The sequence below is a fragment of the Lipotes vexillifer genome, unplaced genomic scaffold, assembly GCF_000442215.2.
Source record: "Lipotes vexillifer unplaced genomic scaffold, Lipotes_vexillifer_v1.1 scaffold792, whole genome shotgun sequence".
Lineage (NCBI taxonomy): Eukaryota > Metazoa > Chordata > Mammalia > Artiodactyla > Lipotidae > Lipotes > Lipotes vexillifer.
Genome location: NW_006795663.1, coordinates 301,160 through 322,081, shown reverse-complemented (window position 1 = coordinate 322,081; position 20,922 = coordinate 301,160). Strand labels below are relative to the sequence as shown.

At 35.9% G+C, this 20,922-nt stretch overlaps 1 protein-coding gene across 1 annotated transcript in view; it reads right to left on the bottom strand.

Moving 5' to 3' along the window:
- MYO9A (myosin IXA) overlaps nucleotides 1-20,922 on the bottom strand; it is a 224,341-nt gene that overhangs the window by 190,697 nt on the left and 12,722 nt on the right. Inside the window, 4 exon segments of the mRNA XM_007467841.1 lie at nucleotides 5,698-5,824; nucleotides 8,024-8,121; nucleotides 13,757-13,813; nucleotides 15,332-15,431. Of these exon segments, the coding sequence (XP_007467903.1) occupies nucleotides 5,698-5,824; nucleotides 8,024-8,121; nucleotides 13,757-13,813; nucleotides 15,332-15,431 (382 nt within the window).

Below are 20,922 nucleotides of genomic sequence, written 5' to 3'. Positions count from 1 at the left end.
TTTTTAGATTCTCTTCCCATACAGGTCATTACACAGTATTGAGTAGGGTTCCCTGTGCTATACAGTAGGTTCTTAACTATTGTGAATATTTTTAAAACATCTAAATTATCTTTTAGATATTTGGGATTTTGTTTTGGAATTTGTTTTAAAAGAATTGGGAAGGAACAGAGGTGAAGATACAGATGAAAAGAGAGAGGCCACATTAATAAGTGATGAAGCTTAACAATGGGTACTTGGGTTATGTTCATTATATGAGGGGTACTTGGGGTTGTCTCGGCTTTCGACTGCATTTAAAATTTCAATTAATAAAAACTGGAAAAAAACTAAATTCACAGTAGTGTTTACTTCTGCTGGGGGCAGAGTACACAGTGGACTTCAAATACACGCAATATTTTATTACTTGGATGAGGTTTCAAGTACACAGGTATTTATCATGCTGTTTTCCACATATATTGTATGCTGAAAACATTTCATAATTTAACAGAAAAAAAGAAGAAAACATATTAAAATAGAAATCATTACATAATAAGTAAATAAGACAAATCTCACATATCTAAAGAAAAAATTAAGAAACACAAATAGAAAGCTGAAAGCTAATACCATAGAAAAAAATTTTTAAACATCAACAAAATATTTACAAAGAATGCAAAAGTAATAAGTTTTAAACATTTAATCAACAAATTATTTCCTAGAACAACATAAATTATCAAAATCAATTCAAGCCAGATTTGAAAATTCTGAGAAATCAGTCAACACAAAACTAACTGGAAGAACATCAGATACAATTGGTCACAGGGTTGATACTGTTCAAATCTTTAAGGAACATATTATTCTCTGCTAATGATTCCTCTTTTTTTTTTTTTTTTACCGCTTTTTTTTTTTGTGTGGTACACAGGCCTCTCACTGCTGTGGCCTCTCCCGTCGCGGAGCACAGGCTCCAGACGCGCAGGCCCGGGGGCCATGGCCCATGGGCACAGCCGCTCCGCGGCATGTGAGATCCTCCCAGACTGGGGCACAAACCCGTGTCCCCTGCATCGGCAGGCGGACTCTCAACCACTGCGCCACCAAGGAAGCCCATGATTCCTCTTTTAAATGCAGAAAAAAAAATTTAAAGAATGAAAAACCACCCAATTCATTTTAAGGAGCTGATTTAATGCTGACACTAAAACCTGACAATGGTCATACACAGATCTACACACATATACACAATCACACAAAACACACTAATCTTGCTTGTATTTTGATAAACATCCTAAAAAAAATTACTGAATTCATATTTCAATCAGCTACCTCTATAATTTTCTGAATAGTCAATCATGCATATATGACTTTAAATTTTTTAAATAAACTTTATTGAGGGAATTCCCTGGCAGCCCAGTGGTTAGGACTCGGCACTTTCACTGCCGGGGCCAAGATATGATCCCTGGTCGGGGACTAAGATCCTGCAAGGTACGTGTTGAGGCCAATAAATAAATAAACTTTATTAATACAAAATATTAATAATTAGCAATGGGCTCAATATCCAATCTACAATGTTTCTCATATTCACCTAATTGAGAAACTGATACGTATATTAAAAATTCATTCTTTAATATTGTTTCAATAGATGTTAAATATACTCAAAACACATAAATGTACTAAAAATTGAATAATTTATGGTAGTGATGATGGTTCTAATATTTCACAACAAAAACATGCTCCACAATTAAATACAACTAATCTATTGAGCTTGTTTGCTTTTAATAATTTCACAAGCATCTACCCCACATAGGATTTAGTACACAGAAGATGCAAACCATTCACTACTGCCTGAGGTAACTACAAAAAATAATTGGAAAAATAAATAAAATTAAACCATTATTTGTTCTTAAAAGCTAAATCTATATTTATTATTGAATTGAATCACTTTGGGAAGGAGGGAAATTAAATTAAACCTTTACTAAAGAGTTTACATTTTAATTAAACCAGTTATTGTGCCTATCTTTCAATCTTATTTCAATGAAAGCCTTAAGGTTCCAATTATCATTATCAATGTTAATCAATCAGAGAAAATCATAGTTAAAAATAAGATCTAACTATGGGAATTCCCCGGCATCCCAGTGGTTAGGACTCTGCGCTCTCACTGCCGAGGGCCCAGGTTCGATCCCCAGTTGGGGAACTCATATCCCACAAGCCGCGCGGCCAAAAAAAATTTTAAATAAATAATAATAATAAATAAAAATAAGATCTAACCATAGGCAGGATACCCTGGTAGGTCTTCTCAGACCTTCTCTAGCTCGTTGACTTTGAAGATTATCTTCTTTCTACTTAATAAACCTCCATTCCTAGAACCAGTCCAAACTATATATAACAAGAAGGAATTTGAGAAGCTTGAGTTCAAAAGTGAGATTTGCTATCAAATCACATTTAGTTGTTACTCTAACTTTGACACTGGTGAGTCCAATTCTCAGAATTGGATTTCTCCTTTTTTTACCAATACCTCTTTAAATTGCCTGAATTCCTCTTACTAGTCTCTCACCAAAAAAAGTAATACTGCACTAGGACCAGAAGTCTTGGTACTTGCTGAATGCCTGAACTTATAAGAAAGACCACTAGCCACAATACCAAATGTTTGACTAAAATATCACCTGAAATGCCTGCCTGAAATACATCTGTTTTCTGACCCTCATGACCTTCAAAATTACAGCTTTCAGATACCACACTCCACACCCTGGAACTTCTTTCCAGTGAGTGAATCTAGTTCCAATTCAAGGTACTCCCTCCTGACCCTTCTTCCAGGCTAACTCATTCCATTAAAGTTAATAAGCAACAGCAAGGCATGTACAAAATAATAAACACTGTAAGGTTAGATCAGTAAGAGGCATCCGTTGCTCTCAAAGAACATTGCCACCACCTTATAATGGACACAAACTGGTAAACTCTATGCTACAAGGCAGTACTGAACTACGCTAAGGAGAAGCAAATGTTCTATGCTGATAGAGTCAGTTTAGACCCTTTAATATGGTTAAGTCCCATGAAGCAGTATATGAACAAAGATTTGAAAGGTAAGTGATATTTTAACAGAAAAAAAGGTTATTCATAATTGCAAAAAACTGGAAATGATCAACATGCTCTTCAACAGATGAATGGATAAACCACATCCACACCATGGAATATTACCCAGCAATAATGAGAAATAAGCTATCAAGCCAGGAAAAGCCACAGATGAATCTTAAATGTATATTGCTAAGTGAAACAAATCAGTCTGAAAAGGCTACATACTATATGACTCTAATTATGTTATATTCTGGAAAAGGCAAACCTACAGAGCTAGTAAAAAGATCAGCAGTTTGCTGTGATGGATTGAATAGGTGAAACACAGGGAATTTTGGGGGCTGTGAAACTATTTTGTATGATAATGTAGTTGAGGATACACAACATTATGCATCTGTCACAACCCAAATAGCAAAAAGAGTGAATCTTAATGTATACAAATTTTTAGAAAATTACTTAAGATGCTGTGGGAATCTTAGGAAAAGAATACAGACCATGACATGAAAAATGTAGGACAAATATATGGAACAACCTCAGTAAAGGGGGTGGGAGGAAAAGGTGCTGACCTAAGTAATTCTGGAAATAAATGGAGTCTGTAAAACTAGGGGTAACATGACTCCATAAAGTCATTTCCCACAGGGATATGGGTTAAAAATTCTAATATTGCTTTACAGGTATACTAGAATTCAATACCTAAATGAATGGCAGATTGATGGGAGACAGCTTCCTCACTGTTAGAGTATGAGTTTACAGATAAGCAAGGAGAGAAGGCTAGAATGATACATGTGCTAATGGATTAATTATAAACAACGTAATCTCATGTTTATTATACTTAATTATACTTATATATTATTACATAAAATATACTTAATCTCATGTTTATCTATTTTTTAATTTTTATTTTTTTACTGAAGTATAGTTGACTTACAATGTTTCAGGTGTACAGCAAAGTGATTCAGTTTTATTTATATATATACACTATATAAATATGTATTCTTTTTCAGATTCTTTTCCATTGCAGGTTATTATAAGATACTGTATACAGTTCCCTGTGCTATGCAGTAGGTCCTTGTTGTTTATCTATTTTATATATAGCAGTATGTATCGGTTAATCCAAAATTCCTAATTTATCCCTCCCTCCCACTTTCCCTTTTGGTAACCATAAATTTGTTTTCTATGTCTGTGAGTCTATTTCTGTTTGTAAATAAGTTCATTTGTATTGTATTTTTAGATTCCACATATAAGTGATATCATACAGTATTTGTCTTTCTCTGTTTGACTTACTTCACTAAGTATGATAATCTCAAGGCACATCCATGTTGCTGCAAATGGCATTATTTCATTCTTTGTTATGGCTGAGTAGTATCCCATTGTGTGTGTGTGTGTGTGTGTGTGTACACACCACATCTTTACCCATTCAACTGTCAATGGACATTTACATTGCTTCCATGTCTTGGCTATTGTAAATAGTGCTGCTATGAACATTGGGGTGCATGTGTCTTTTTGAGTTAGAGTTTTCACTGGATACATGCCCAGCAGTGGGATTGCTGGATCATATTATAGCTCTATTTTTATTTTAGTTTTTTAAGAAACCTCCATACTGTTCTCCATCGCAGCTGCACCAATTTACATTCCCACCAACAGTGCAAGAGGGTTCCCTTTTCTCCACACCCTCTCCAGCATTTACTATTTGCAGACTTTTTGATGACAGCCATTCTGACCGATATGAGATGATACGTCATTGTGGTTTTGATTTGCATTTCTCTAATAATTAGCAACGTTGAGCATCTTTTCATGTGCCTGTTGGCCATCTGTATGTCTTCTCTGGAGAAATATCTATTTAGGTCTTCTGCCCATTTTTTGACTGCGTTGTTTTGTTTTTTTGATATTGAGCTGTATGAACAGTTTGCATATTCTGGAAATTAATCCCTCATCAATTACATTGTTTGGAAATATTTTCTCCCATTCTGTAGGTTGTCTTTTCACTTTGTTTATGGTTTCCCTTGCTGTGCAGATCATGTTTATCTTTATATAGATATAGATGGTTACATAAAAATATTTGTAGATATGTGAATATACTCAGGGGAGTATACACACATATACTTCCTGTCAGAGGAGAGGGCCTACAAAAATCATATCCCTTTTAAGATGAGTAGATAGCTCAGAATACATGAGAAATCATCACTCCAGGAAGAAAGAATAAGGTAATAATAAGGACCCTGATGTGGGAAGAAACGTCATAGGAGATGAAGACCTTTGGCTCCCATTCAGCCATGAAGAAAGAAAAAGTAGTACCCTTTTCTCCACCCATCCAGATACCCATCTTCAAATAAAATAATCTAACCAACATCCTACTATGAGAGGAAATCTCAAATATAGAAAGAGAAAAATTACAAAGGCCTAGAACATGATACAGTATAGAGTAAAACACTCATCCTATTCAGCAAATTGAGGAATCATGGATATCTGGGGCAAAGGGAGGCAGGGGAGAAAATCCAAATCTTCTAAAGATTCTGGCACACACAATAGCAGAAATTTCAACTTTTGGAGTAACACTATTAATAAAAAGTATTAACCCATTTATATCTACAAAATAGTTACACAAAATAAAAACTGAAAAGTTACCCAGTATTTGAAATGACAACTGAGAATGTAATCACTTACTTCTAATAATTCTGAGACAACAGGCAGAACTTCAGGATTACATATATCTATGGAGTCATCCCGGTATGTCTTCTTTTTATAACAGATATTACCCAAATGTAGTATTGCTGAGAGAAGAGAGAAAATCCTGTGAAAATAAAACCATAAATTACAGCTTGCTTATGTGCATTCTCTAAGCTTATTTCATTCCAGAATTCTAATCAAGCAAATTAACCAGTACAAAGCATTTAGTCTTCAGAAAAATAAGAAATAGGATAATAATAACTAAAATAACTAAAATTTATTGAGTGTTCACTATGTCAGGCACTGTGCAAAGCGCTTTACATAACCCTTTCAGAATTATATCACCTGTCAAATATAGCTATTTGAAGGGGACTTCTTACTATTGTCTGAACCTGCCGTAGTGTTTCAAAAGTCCATGGACTTTCTAAACGCCTGCCTGGAATGTCCTTTCCCTACACTATTTCAGATCTACTGCATCAGAATCTTTAAAAGAAAGGTCTTAGAATCTGTATTTTAACAAAGTAACCTAGGTGATTTTTTATTTGTAGTTATATTTTTAAAATGCTTTCCTACATCATATTATACTGCCCATCATATTATAAATGCTTTTTAAAAAACAGTATGAGGCCACTGGGATATATTATCTAATATCAGGCCTTAATGAGAAACATCTCCATCTGGACTGTCCTTCCCTCCTGTCTCAGAAGAACACATGACCCTCCTCCAGCCAACAACTAATCCCTACGCTTGTGCTATACATCTCATGAACTCAGTTTACTCTGGAACATTATTATACCAATTTTCTATCTCTACCCTGAACATGACAAGAACTTTCTATCAAAATAATCTCACTTCTCTTTTACTTTAAACAACCCATCCTAGATCCTACATCTTCTTCACTTCATAAACAAGCTTATTGAAATGTTAACTTACACTCCTTGCCTTCACTTTGTCATTCCCTATTTGCTAACACATTCTGGCATCTGCCTCCCAGTAAAATGTCTCATAGAAGTTACCAAGAACCTCCATGTAACTTAGAAAAATATATTATGTCCTTAACTTACATGATATCTCAAAGGCGTTTAACACAGTTGAATACTCCATCTAAAAGCCCTTCCTAGAAATCTATATATGCACACATCTTTGTGCCTTCTCCAGTTATTTCCTCAGAATAAATCTGTTCTACTTAAGAAATTTTAACTGTGTTTTCCTAAAATTAGGAAGCATTTTAAATAAAACAAAGATATTGCGTTAGGAACCTAATAGCTGTACTTTCGGAGGTCCGAAGCAACATCTAATTCATAGGTGTAATTTTTCAAATAATTTAAAATTTTTAAATGATTGAGTCATTAACACGACTCAAACAAAATATAAGTCAATTCTAAAGGAATATTTCACAAAAACATTCTGGGCTAGAGAGGAAACTCAGTATCAACTGAAATATAAAAACTACTGAAAGCCAAAAACATAAAAAAACCAAACTTAATGAGCCATTTTTAAAAAAACTATTTTTAGTAGTAGTTTATATAGTTGCACATTACACTATTTCAGAATTTTGGATTCAATAATCGGCACAATAATGTTTCTCACACACAAAAATGTGATGCATAGTCTCCAGCAATAATAAATGTCTTATAAACAATTGAATATATTATAATTCAATATTAAAAGATTTATAAATATGAATTAAGAATCCCTGCTCTCAAAAAGCTTATAAGGTTAAGGTTATTTGCATCTTTAAAGTAGTTTGTTTTATTTTAAACATAATTTACTTCTTTAAGCATAGTTTACTCCATCCTTACCTCAACCTTTTTACAGTTCTACTTTTTTATATTTACAATGAAAAATATACACTTAGCACAATGCTACAGACATAAATTTACAGTTGAAATACATAAAAATTATGTTATACTGAAATGTATGCATGTCTTAATAAGATTAAAGATCAATGATATAGAAAACAAGGAGTTATAAAATAGTGTTACAAAGCAACAGTTTTTAGGTAAGGTACATGGAGAGGTTTGGGGGGCACCATGAGCCCTTGCAATAATATGCAAATGTTTATGTGTTACATTTTACAGGAAGAAGAACTCCAACTTTCAACAGACTCTCAAAGATTTATGACAAAAGAAAGAAATTCAAAACAAGTCTTTTAGAAAAATAAATTTTCTAATTCTAAGTAACGTTTAAGATGGAACTGGATCAGGCACTGGATCAGGAATATCAGAAAACTGTTTCAAAGGATCAAAGAAGAGGAATTTTTGAAACACACATCATGATTTATTCTCTATCAAGGCTATAAGAATACAATAAATAAACTCACTGTCTTCGTGTCTTGGGAAGAAATCCTACCATTTCCATGGCTAGTTGTAAGCGTTCAAAGTCATGCCTCAAATCTTCCCCCTCCACTGTGAAGCAATCCTGTTTTTTTAAGAAAAAAGGGGGAGAAAAATCAAGACTACCTATTGAAAAGTAATCTAAGCCACGTGGAAATATAGTAATTTTAGATAAATATACCTATTATAAAAATTAGAGCTGGTGAAATATTTAGACATTGCCAAATTCATTAGTTCTCTTATCTTACTACAAGTATGCACACTAAACACACACCTAAAAAAAATACCAGTAGGTAATCTTTTCTCCCTCTTTTACAATCACCCAAGCAAGGATCTCAAAAGTAACTTAAGAGCTAGCAATATGTATAAAATGTTCTGATACAAAGTTTGATTCTGAGTGGTTCTGAAGAGTCTTGGAGATCCAAAGCATTTAAGAGAGCTCAATTCCACAAAAAAATGTTATTTATTCAACAAATATTTAATAAGTGTCTACCCATATGCCAGGTGAACTAGATCCTGGGACACAAAAATAAATTTTAGAACAGGCAACAATTTAGTTGAGAAGTGGAGACTAGACTTTTATAATACAAAGAGGTTTATATTATATCAATATTAGAAATAACATATTATATTCCTAATAATGGTAATCAGTCAACAAAATAAAAAAGTATATGTGAAAGTATAAAAACCTGCAAAGAACACACATGATATGAGTCAGTAAAATAGTTATGGACTCTACCAAATAAAAAAATACTACTCTTCTAGAGCAACTCTTGCATTTCACTTCCCCCAAAAGTCAAACGGTAACACTGTACACATAATCTAAATCTTTAAAACAATAAATAAGTCTTTAAATCCCTTTACTATGTTCTCACAGTCCCTTACACTTAACATTTTCAAAAACCTCCTCACATGTATTTACTTTTTTAATACTTATCTTCCTATGAAATATTGTATTAAATACTCAATGAACACATGAACTATTACTTGTCTCATTTACTGCAGTTCTCCAGTATCAAGTCAGTGCCAAGAAGAAAGTGGGAAATTATTAAAGTAGATATACAATGAATGATTTATTTGACTGAATGAGATATTCTTTTTTGAGAAGTAAACAAAGTGCCCATTTATTTTTTAAAAAGTATTTATCAAGTATCTACCATGTACAACTTGCTTTAGGCACTGTAAGAATGAGTTAATGAATATATATGTAAATAATAAAATTTTTATTTAAATATTAAGTCTTAGAATGCTATTAAAAATATTTTTATTCTCTATGGAAAGGTATATATGGATAGTTTAAATTTTTAAATTCACTTCAAGAAACGTTCTTTCTGAGAACCCATGTACTTAATTTTCTGACTATAAAATTTTGGTAAGCAATTTTAAGACATACTTCTACAGACATGCCAACATCCTACCTACTAAAAAATTTTAAGTTAACACATTTTTCTTTTACCTATAGTAAAGCTTTTTAAAAGCTCCTGCTTTTCTTCCCCCCAAAACCACAAATAGCTCACTCATTTTATGATTTAGTAAAAAGTTTTCTATAATAAATCAGTGGGGAAAAAGAGAACTATGCTTCCACTTGTGTAAACTCAATGATACAGTAATGATTCTCATAACTGACGGTCGTTCTTACCTACCCCAAGAATGAATAAAACAATGTGTATAAAATATTGAGAACATAAACTGAATAAAGAACTAAAATATAAATACATTTATACTTGCTGTTATCTATAATCAAATTGTTCTTCGGAAATACAAAATGGTCTCAGGGAAGACCAAAATCATAATTAACTTTTAAATGCTTGTACTTAATGTGTATTTCCCTGATGACAATGGTATTAGAAAAACTAAGGATGGACTAACCTACCAGACCAGAAATATCTTTATCTTAATCTGAGTTCCTATGGAAGCAGACCTTGAGACAAAGATTCAGTACAAGTACTAGTGGAATGTAGGGAAGGCAATGTAGCCTAAATAGGGTACAATATTAACGTAGCTACCACAGTGGGTAACTGGACTTTAATCCCAAAGTAATCTCTGGGAAACAGTATAAAAAGTAGACAGGTGGGGCTTCCCTGGTGGCGCAGTGGTTGAGAGTCGTCCGCCTGCTGATGTAGGGGACATGGGCTCGTGCCCTGGTCTGGGAAGATCCCACATGCCGCGAAAAAAAAAAAAAAAAAAATAGACAGGTGAAGGAACAGGAACACTTATATACCACCCCCCATGAGTTATTGGTTGAGGACTTCTAGAGATAAGCTGTTAACTCCTAGGAACTTCTAGAGGGTCATGCAAGAGCACAAGGGTTCTGAGAAAAGCCTTCAAGCACCAAGATACAAATACTGGCTGTTGGAGGTCATTTAGAAAACAGTGAAACGGTAAGGGTCAAAGAATAAGACAGGGAACTAACCAACAACTGTTAGGACCCTTTCCACTGAAAGAAAATAGTTGATTCCTCTTGTCAAACTTAGCTCAGGCTCTAGTCTTACTTGATAACACGCCACTGCACACTCCCCACAAACACACCAAAATGTTCTTTCATGCTATCAGCCTTTTTTCCCTTTGTATGAGATGATGAGACTGCTTTCTCATTTATAAGCACCTACAATAAGCCTGGCATATAGTAAACGTTTATGAGGGAGAGAAAGTGAAGAGCAGAGTCAAATTACACATTTTTCTCCTACGCTGTATATATTTCTTAGAATGGTGTTTATAAAAATCATACTTTTTTATAGCTACCAGTTGATAATATAGGACATAAATAGGAATAATTGACTTTGAGAATTAGTAAAGATGCTGAAGATCATTTAAGAAAAAAGAATATAAAGAACATAGCCTGATTTGAATCCCAATTACACTATTAACTTGCTTCATCACCGTGGGGAAGTCACTTAAATTCTGAGCCACTGTTGCTTCTGGTGTGAAAGGTAATCATACTAACTACAACCAGGGGTTTTATAATGATCAAACATAATATGGATGTTAAAGTGGTTTTTAAATGAAAAAATACATGCAAAGGAAGTTGTGCAGCATGCAGAGACCTTCATATTGGACTGGCATAAAGCCAAAAAGGCAGTATTTAATGGAGTGACCACAAATGTATAAACTGTTAGACAATGAATAGCAGTGCTATGTTGTAGAAATACTTAAAATAGGGAGAATGGAAACATTATGAATTCAAAGATTCCTGCCCAAGTTGCATCAGGATTCCTGTAGAAGGTCTACCTCATGGAAAAATGGGAGGCCAGGTACTATACAAATGGTTGGGTTCCTATAAAGGCAGTAATGACCAGGATGGAAGCATGGCCTCACTGAGATATGAGTTCTAATCCTCTGCAGCATGGTGGAATGTCAATATCCTGAGACCTATTCTGGCAATTCTCACTAAACTCACCTGATAGTTGGACCCTAAAATCATTCAAAGCTTAGTTCAGAAAAATTTTTAAATTAGGTGACACTGTTTACATTGAAGTTATTCAGAACTGGCTTTAAGATAAAACTGTTTGAATAGATTATTACCATTTAAAGAAGGGAAATTAGCATTTACTAAATATCTTCTACATATCAGTCATTATGAGAGTCACTTACCATTTATAATCTCTAAATCCTCAAAACACAAGGAGTTAATTATGCATATGTATATTTAATTGTACGTACATTTATAGGGAAGAAAATAGGCTCAGAGGTTAAATAAGTCACCTAAATAACAGGGGTGGCCAAACCAAAATCTATCCAGTTCTAAATCCTCTGCTATCTCCCATGAAACACTAGCTGCTTGAGCTTGTATTAATAGGATAACCCTTAAAACGAATTAAATCACCATACAATGGGCAACAACAGGTCCCTTGTCAAAAGCAATTTTCTCACCATAGCTCCTCTTGAGATCATTTATACAATTCCAAATAATGTATGTTAAAAAATACAACACAAACTGCAGAACCCTCCTTAATAATCTCTCTTCCTATAATGCTAGTCACATAAGTTCTAATAACTTAGAGTGAAACAAGTTTAGTTTGCCCCCAAATATACTATAAGGAGGAGCTAAGAGGAAAGAATTAAACAAAAGATCCTCAAATAGACTGCTTGTTTGCATTAATTACCTTGCGAAAAAAAGCAACAGAAATTAATCTAAGTTCTAACTATAATAGATTTGAAAACGTAATAAATGGGAGGGTAGTGATGAAAGTAATATTAAGGGAGTAGGATAGTACGGTTACAAAGTTCTTCTAAGAGGAAAAGATGGAAAGTGATGTTTTCAGTGGTGGCAGTGATGGGGGAAACATTTACTGTGTGCTTACACAGTATTAAGCAATCTATCAAACTCTTTAGATGCACTAATTTAATACTCATGAAAGTTAAAGACCATTATTATTCCTTAAATAGGTGATGGAAACAAAAGAATAAGTGACCTGCTTGGGTTCTCAAAACTAGTAAGTAGATGGAGCCAGTATTCAAGTCAGGTCTATCTACTTCAGAGCCCAAAAATTCTTAAGCATTACTTACACTGTCTAAACAATAGCAGACCAGTTCACAATTTCACTATAAGCTCTGTAAAGGCAGTCAAGTCTTATATTCACCATATGAGTTTCCCAGTCTCCTACCTTCTTCCCAATGAGGGACACACAGTCACTTGGTGTACTAGGCGAAAGATGGAAGCTTCTCAAGAGTGACAAAACAGCATAAAATTTTTCCATTAAAAGTTATCAGTATCTATAAATTTAAGTGTCTAAAATTTATTTTCCAAAATATTAAATCTGAAACTGCAAATTACTTGATTTATTATGAAATGGTAATGCAATTAAACTGAAGGAAAAAATTAATGTCATAATTACTAATCCTTCTCAACTCTTGATAGTTTTGCAATTAGAGGAGTTTGTAATCACATGCAGTAAGAATTAAAGTGATGGTTATTTAAAGCAAGACATATTATGTTTCCAGGAGGAATGGTTAATAAATTAGCTCATTAGTTAATGAATATAGATGAGTGCATGTTTTCAGCCTCTCACATCTGACCTAACTGCAAACTGAAGTAAAGGAAAAAGGCTTCTTGTGTTCTTTTTACAATTACAAACTTGTTCTTACAAAATATAGCAAATAAAGCTAATTTTACCTACTCATTTTACATTACATCATATATGCCCTTAAATCATTCTCAATTTAAAACATAAAATAATCTTATTTATAGGAATTTCAATTCTTAATTTTTGGAAAACTACATACAGGCTATAGCCTCTCTTGCTATTAAAAAAAAAAGTATGCATTCATTATGTGAAAAGACTGTTACCTGACATATAAAACAGGAAGGATGTAACTTCTTAAAATAAACAATAAATTTTACTCATAATATGTGGGTAACTAAACTACTGAAAAAGAATTGAAACAAACAAATCTCAAGGGAAAAAATCCTATAGTTCATAAGGATCCATAACAATGCTGAAGTCAGGAATGAAATCTATTTATTATTGGTCAAAATAAATATTGAATACAGTCTAAAGAGCAAAAACAATCCAAAAATGGTAAATTAACTGGTTTTTAATCAATAAACCATACACATACAAATAAATCAATTCAAATAAATTAAACATTGATTTATCTTCTTTCTTAGATTCTTTGTTTGTATTTTAGCTGATTTTCTTCCTAAGTCACAAGACAGATGCAAATGAGCAAGGTGAGGGTCCTTTAACAGGAACACACAATATTTAGGCACTTGTACTGACCGGCTCAGTGTCATAGCAATAATCATCCCAGCTCTGTCTGAGGGGCTTCTTAGTTATCTGAAAGTAAGGCAGATTAGTTAGGTAGAAGTAATGATTATTACACTTCTCTAATCACCTCTTAGATGTAGTGCTCACATAGCACAGCTGTTATCAAAGAAAGTTATTTTGTATACCAGCACAAAACAAGAAACAACTAAGTAAACATTCAGATTCTGGGAGATCATATATTATCATAACCAATCCATACTTGCTATTATTCAGTTACTCTGAAATATAGTAACTGCTGAGTCCCATAGTCTCTGAATACTGACCTTATGACAAGAATATGTATGGTACGGACACTGATTACAAAAAATATCTGGAAGAGATGCAATAAACTCTGGATTTCTCTAATACTAACAACTATCACCTCATTTATGGGCAATTACTACTTTTTAAAAAGGAAAATATTTAATCACCCATATATAAGGCAAATAGTTTAAACAGGAAAGGAAAGGAAAATACTCAGAAGCTAAATCAATGATTTTTTTTTAATATACTTAAATTCAATATGGTAAAAATGCCTAGTATCATACTGGGAAGTGATATATAACATAATTTTGAAATTCTCAATATAGTAATACAGAGTTATATTAGCTTATATAAATATGTAGTTTCAAAATTAGGAAATATCAGTTATACAGCATGCTCTATACCTTGCAAAAAGTCTGAGATGTTACTTTCATAACCCTAAATACATACTACAATCTCCGAGCCACATCAAAGTGTCAATTTCCTTACAAAACACTCATAAGAATTTTTTAAATTACCCAAAAGGAATTTCTTTCCATAGACATTACATCTTGCCTCAAACAAAAAAATGAGGGGAAATAATCTATTATTTAAATGATCTACTGTCAGACCAATTCCATTATTACCAGTTCTAGAATTTTTGTTAACATGAGGAATAAAATTGGAGAAACCAATTCAATGAAAAGTTGTGAGAATTACTACTTATTATGGAAGTTTAGGGGTGAATTTTGAGTTACAAGGTAAGTTATAAATTCTCTAAGTCATTTCCTTTAGTGAATTTTCATACTGAATGTTTAATAGGATAATCACTGAGTTATAAAAATAATCATACTCTAAGTCAGTATCATAATATCATGCAAAGAGGTATATGTATTAGACTTCAAACATGCAAATAAAGTTTCAGTAATCCTTTGACAAGGGCAAGCATGAATCATTGGTAACATTTAATATGCTGTGGTCTGTAAAAGGTAAATCACTTTGGAAAGAGTAAAGCATTTTTCTAAACTGGAAGTATCTATAAACAGTTTATTATTCTCTTAAAGAGTCTCACAAAAAGCAAAAGGTACACATATAACTAATCTTTTCCAATTCACATAAGAATAATAATAATTTTTAAATTTAAGAACTGCATCACATAGATTTTTAGATTGCATACATGAAAATGCTAGTTAATATCCGCTAGCAACCAGGTTTCAGAAACAAAGTACTAGGAAATAAAACTTTCCTCAAGAGCTAAAATTTAATAATGCCCTACATTTCAAAATGCTTTTCATGAACTCCTACCTGATTGAGATAATGATATTCTTCCGGTTGTTTAAGATGGAATGCTAATCTCTCTTCTTCACTTGCTCCTGCCAGGAGGTAATAAAATACATGATAGTTCCTGTTGGAAACAAAGAAATATGGCTTTATAATGAACATGGTCTAATAGTTATTATTCAACAAGAAAAAAAAAGAAAAAGAAAACATTAATTAGTAACTGTTTCAGCTTTGCTTCATTTTTTTAATACAAAGGTGATAAATTCAATATTTAAGTACTACAGGGGAATTCAAGTGGCAGTCAAGTGGCTAGGACTCAGAGCTTTCACTGCTGTGGCCCAGGTTCAATCCCTGGTCGGGGAACTAAGATGCAGCAAGCCGCATAGTGTGGCCCAAATAAAAAATAAGTACCACAAAATAAAATAATGTTTTGTATGCTGAAAACGAAAGAGAAAGGTGAAGGCAGCAATACAGTAAACTTGAGGCCTCTAAAAATTCTCTCCACAGAACCAATTAGAAAACTGGCAAATTTGTCAGAATCAACTCTAGAAATTAACCAAAAGAAAACAGCAATCCAGAGAGTGTTTACACAAGAAAAACAGCTGAATCTCAGTAAAAACAGAAGCTTGATGGTCTTTTAACTTGCCCTATTCCACCTCCTGCTTACCAGATCCATGGTAGCTTTCAATATCAACAGCTTACAACTGAGGTGGACACCCAAAGCCTGGCAGCCTCCAAAAGAGGGCAGAATGGGGTTGGGGCTCATTCAGAGTCTCATTCCCTGAGAAATATGATTATCTGATCTGTCTGGTAGTTCCTTGGAAGGAACCATTTTCAAAACTATCCTTATTTGACCTGACTCAGAGTTAGCCCAGTACGAAAATCTTTGCCCCAGAGACATTTGTAGGAAACAATTATAGGCAATTTTTGAACATATCAGCCTCCTGCAGCGATGAACAAATGTTGGGGCACACAGTAGGCTAACCAAAAAACTTAAAGGGAAAAGGTGGGGAATGAGACATCCACAGAGGCTTTGAAAAGCCCCAATACGTTCCTGGGAATCTAAAAGGCCATATGCATGCATAGGCTGTGCCTATGCCCAGGGTTGCATGTCCACTCAGCAAAGACAAGAGGAGATACTAACCTTTCACCTATCACTAACCCGGAAGGTCTGCACAAGGAGGAAGTAAAGGCTAAGGCAGAATTACAAAATGCCTACCTAGGTGTTAAACGTCATGGCCCAATACACATAGAGAGCCCTGAGGCAAAGTCTGGGAGACTTACTGTTTCCAACCATTTAAGGAACACTCTGCTCAATCATTAAATCTAACCAAGCAGATACTTCAATAAATACACTTGAAAAAGAATACTTTTCAAAGACTTCAAATTAGCTCAGAAAATCCACAAAACAAACAGAAGGAACAAAAGTAACAATCACAAAGCCTGGAAGTGGAGGAACTCATTTCTAGAGCTGCCACATGATTCTTTTAAATGTCCAATTATTATTTAAAACGTCCAATTTTCAACAAAAATTTACAAGTCATGCAAGGAAATCAGAAAGTATAGCACATACAGGCTTCCCTGGTGATGCAGTGGTTAGGCATCTACCTGCTAATGCAGTGGACACGGGTTCAAACCCTGGGCCGGAAAGATCCCACATGCTGCACAGCAACTAAGCCCATGCGCCACAACTACGGAGCCAGCACTCTAGAGCCTGCGAGTCACAACTACTGAAGCCCCTGTGCCAAAACTACTGAAGCCCGGGCGCCTAGAGCCCGTGCTCCACAACAAGAGAAGCCACTGCAATGAGAAGCCCGCACACTGCAACGAAGAGTAGCCCCCGCTGGCCGCAACTAGAGAAAGCCCGCACGCAGCAATGAAGACCCAATGCAGCCAGAAATAAATAAATAAATTTGTTTATTTATTTAAAACAAACAAACAAAGAAAGTATACCACATACAAAGGAGAAAAAACATTCAATAATAACTGTTCCTGGGGAGGTCCTGACATTAGACTTACTAGATAAGGCTTTTTAATCAGCTGTTTTAAATACATTCAAAGAACAGAAGGACACCATGTTTAAAGAACTAAAGTATGAGAATGCTGTCTCATCAAACAGAAGTTCTCAATAAGTATACAGAACTTATAAAAATAATCAAAAAAGAAATTTTGGAGTTGAAAAGTATAATAACTGAAATGAAAAACTCTCTAGAGGAGCTCAAAAGCAGATTTTCAAGCAGAAGAAGGAATCAGTGGACTTGAAGAAAGGTCAGTTAAGGCTAGTTAGTCTGAGGAAGAGAAAGAACCATGAATGAAGAAAAATTATCAATCTCAGAGATCTGTGGGACACTATTAAGCAGACACCAACACATGCACAATACAGAACACCAAAATATGCACAATGGGAGCCCCAAAAAGAGAAGAAAGAAAAGAGCAGAAAGAATATTTGAAAAACATGACCAGAAACTCCCCAAATTTGATGAAAAATATCAATCTGTACACCCAAGAAACTCAATGAACTCCAGGAAGGAAAAACTCAAAGAGATCCACACCTAGACAAATTAAAACTGTTGAAAGATAATGAAAAAATTTTCAAAGCACCATGAGAGAAATGCCTCATCAAGGGATCATAATATAAGATTACCAAATGATTTCTCATCAGGAACCATGGAAAGGAAACAGATTCAAAGTACTAAAAGAAAAAGAAAATCAAGAATTACATATCCAGCAAAACTATCCTTCAAAAATAAAGGAGAAATTAGGATATTCCCAGATAAACAAAAATTAATATACTTCAGAGCTAACAGATGGGCCCCATAAAAAATGCTACAGGGAGTTTCTCTGGCTGAAATGAAACTAGACGAGATTCAATTAAGCATTAATAAATAAATAGCAGGGCTTCCCTGGTGGTGCAGTGGTTGAGAGTCCACCTGCCGATGCAGGCGACATCGGTTCGTGCCCCGGTCTGGGAAGATCCCACGTGCCGCGGAGCGGCTGGGCCCATGAGCCATGGCCGCTGAGCCTGCGCGCCCGGAGCCTGTGCTCCACAACGGGAGAGGCCACAACAGTGAGAGGCCCACATACCGCAAAAAAAAAAAAAAAGAAAGAAAGAAAGAAAGAAATAGCAGAGAGGACCTTCAAGATGGCGGAGCAGTAAAATGTGGAGATCACCTTCCTCCCCACAAATACATCAAAAATACATCTACATGTGGAACAACTCCTACAGACCACCTACTGAATGCTGGCAGAAGAACTCAGACTTCCCAAAAGGCAAGAAATTCCCCACGTACCTGGGTAGGGCAAAAGGAAAAAGAGAAAACAGAGGCAAAAGAATAGGGACAGAACCTGTGACTCTGGGAGGGAGTCGTGAAGGAGGAAAGGTTTCCACACACTACGAAGCCCCTTCACTGGTGGAACCAGGGGGTGGGGAGGGGGAAGCTTCGGAGCCAAGGAGGAGAGCACAGCAATAGGGGTGCAGAGGGCAAAGCGGAGAGATTCCCGCACAGAGGATCGGTGCTGACCAGCAATCACCAGCCTGAGAGGCTTGTCTGCTCACTCACCAGGGTGGGTGGGGGCTGGGAGCTGAGGGTTGGGCTTCGGAGGTCAGATCCCAGGGAGAGGACTGGAGTTGCCTGCGTGAACACAGCCTGAAGGAGGCTAGTGCGCCACAGCTAGCCAGGAGGGAGTCCGGGAAAAACTCTGGACCTGCCTAAGAGGCAAGAGACCATTGTTTCGGGGTGTGAGAGGAGAGAGGATTCAGAGCACCACCTAAACGAGCTTCAGAGACAGGCGCAAGCTGCAGCTATCAGTGCGAACCCCAGAGACGGGCATGAAACGCTAAGGCTGCTGCTGCAGCCACCAAGAAGCCTGTGTGCAAGTACAGGTCACTATCCACACCTCCCCTCCTGGGAGCCTGTGCAGCCCGCCACTGCCAGGGTCCTGTGATCCAAGGACAACTTATCCAGAAGAACACATGGCATGCCTCAGGCTGTTGCAACGTCATGCCGGCCTCTGTCACCTCAACCTAACCCAACATTCTGTACCCCTCCCTCCCCCCGGTCTGAGTGAGCCACAGCCCCCTAATCAGTCGCTATTTTAACCGCCCCTCATCTGGACGAAGAACAGACGTCAGAGGGGAACCTACACGCAGAGGCAGTGCCAAATCCAAAGCTGAACCCTGGGAGCTGTGCGAACAAAGAGAAAGGGAAATTTCTCCATGCAGCCTCAAGAGCAGCAGGCTAAATCTCCACAATCAACCTGATGTACCCTGCATCTGTGGAATACCTGAATAGACAATGAATCACCCCAAAATTCAGGCGGTGGACTTTGGGAGTAACTGTAGACCTGGGGTTTGCTGTACACAACTGACTAGTTTCTGATGTACATGTTTATCTTAGTTTAGCTTTTAGTGCTTGTTATCATTGGTGGATTTGTTTACTGGTTTGGCTGCTCTCTGATTTTCGTTTTTTTATTACTTTTTTATTTTAATAATTAAAAAATTTTTTTTTATTTTAATAATTTTACTTTATTTTTTCTTTCTTTCTTTCTTTTTCTCCCTTTTCTTCTGAGCCGTGTGGCTAACAGGGTCTTGGTGCTCCAGCTGGGTGTCAGGCCTGAGCCTCAGAGGTGGGAGAGCTGAGTTCCGAGTTCAGGACATTGGATCACCAGAGACCTCCCGGCCCCACATAATATCAATCGGCAAGAGCTCTCCTAGAGATCTCCATCTCAATGCTAAGACCCAGCTCCACTCAACGACCAGCAAGCTACAGTGCTGGACACCCCATGCCAAACAACAAGCAAGATAGGAACACAACCCCACCCATTAGCAAAGAGACTGCCTAAAGTCATAATGAGTTCACAGACACCCCAAAACACACCACCAGATGTGGTCCTGCCTACCAGAAAGACAAAATTCAGCCCCAGCCACCAGGACATGGGCACCAGTCCCCTCTACCAGGAAGTCTACACCAGCCACTGAACCAACCTCACCCAGTGGGGGCAGACACCAAAAACAATGGGAACTACAAACCTGCAGCCTGCGAAAAGGAGACGCCAAATACAGTAAGTGAAGCTAAATGAGAAGACAGAGAAATATGCAGCAGATGAAGGAGCAAGGTAAAAACCCACCAGGCCAAACAAATGAAGGGGAAATAGGCAGTCTACCAGAAAAAGAATTCAGAGTAATGACAGTAAAGATGACCAAAATCTTGGAAATAGAACGAAAGAAAATATAAGAAACGTTTAACAAGGACCTAGAAGAACTAAAGAACAAACAAACAATGAAGAACAACACAAAAAATGAAATTAAAGATTCTCTAGAAGCAATCAATAGCAGAACAACTGAGGCAGAAGAACAGATAAGTGACATGGAAGATAAAATAGTGGAAATAACTACCACAGAGCAGAATAAAGAAAAAAAAATGAAATGAATTGAGGACTGGTTCAGATACCTCTGGAACAACATTAAACGCACCAACATTCGAATTACAGGGGTCCCAGAAGAAGAAGAGAAAAAGAAAGGGACTGAGAAAATATCTGAAGAGATTATAGTTCAAAACTTCCATAATATGGGAAAGGAAATAATCAAGTCCAGGAAGCACAGAGAGTCCCATACA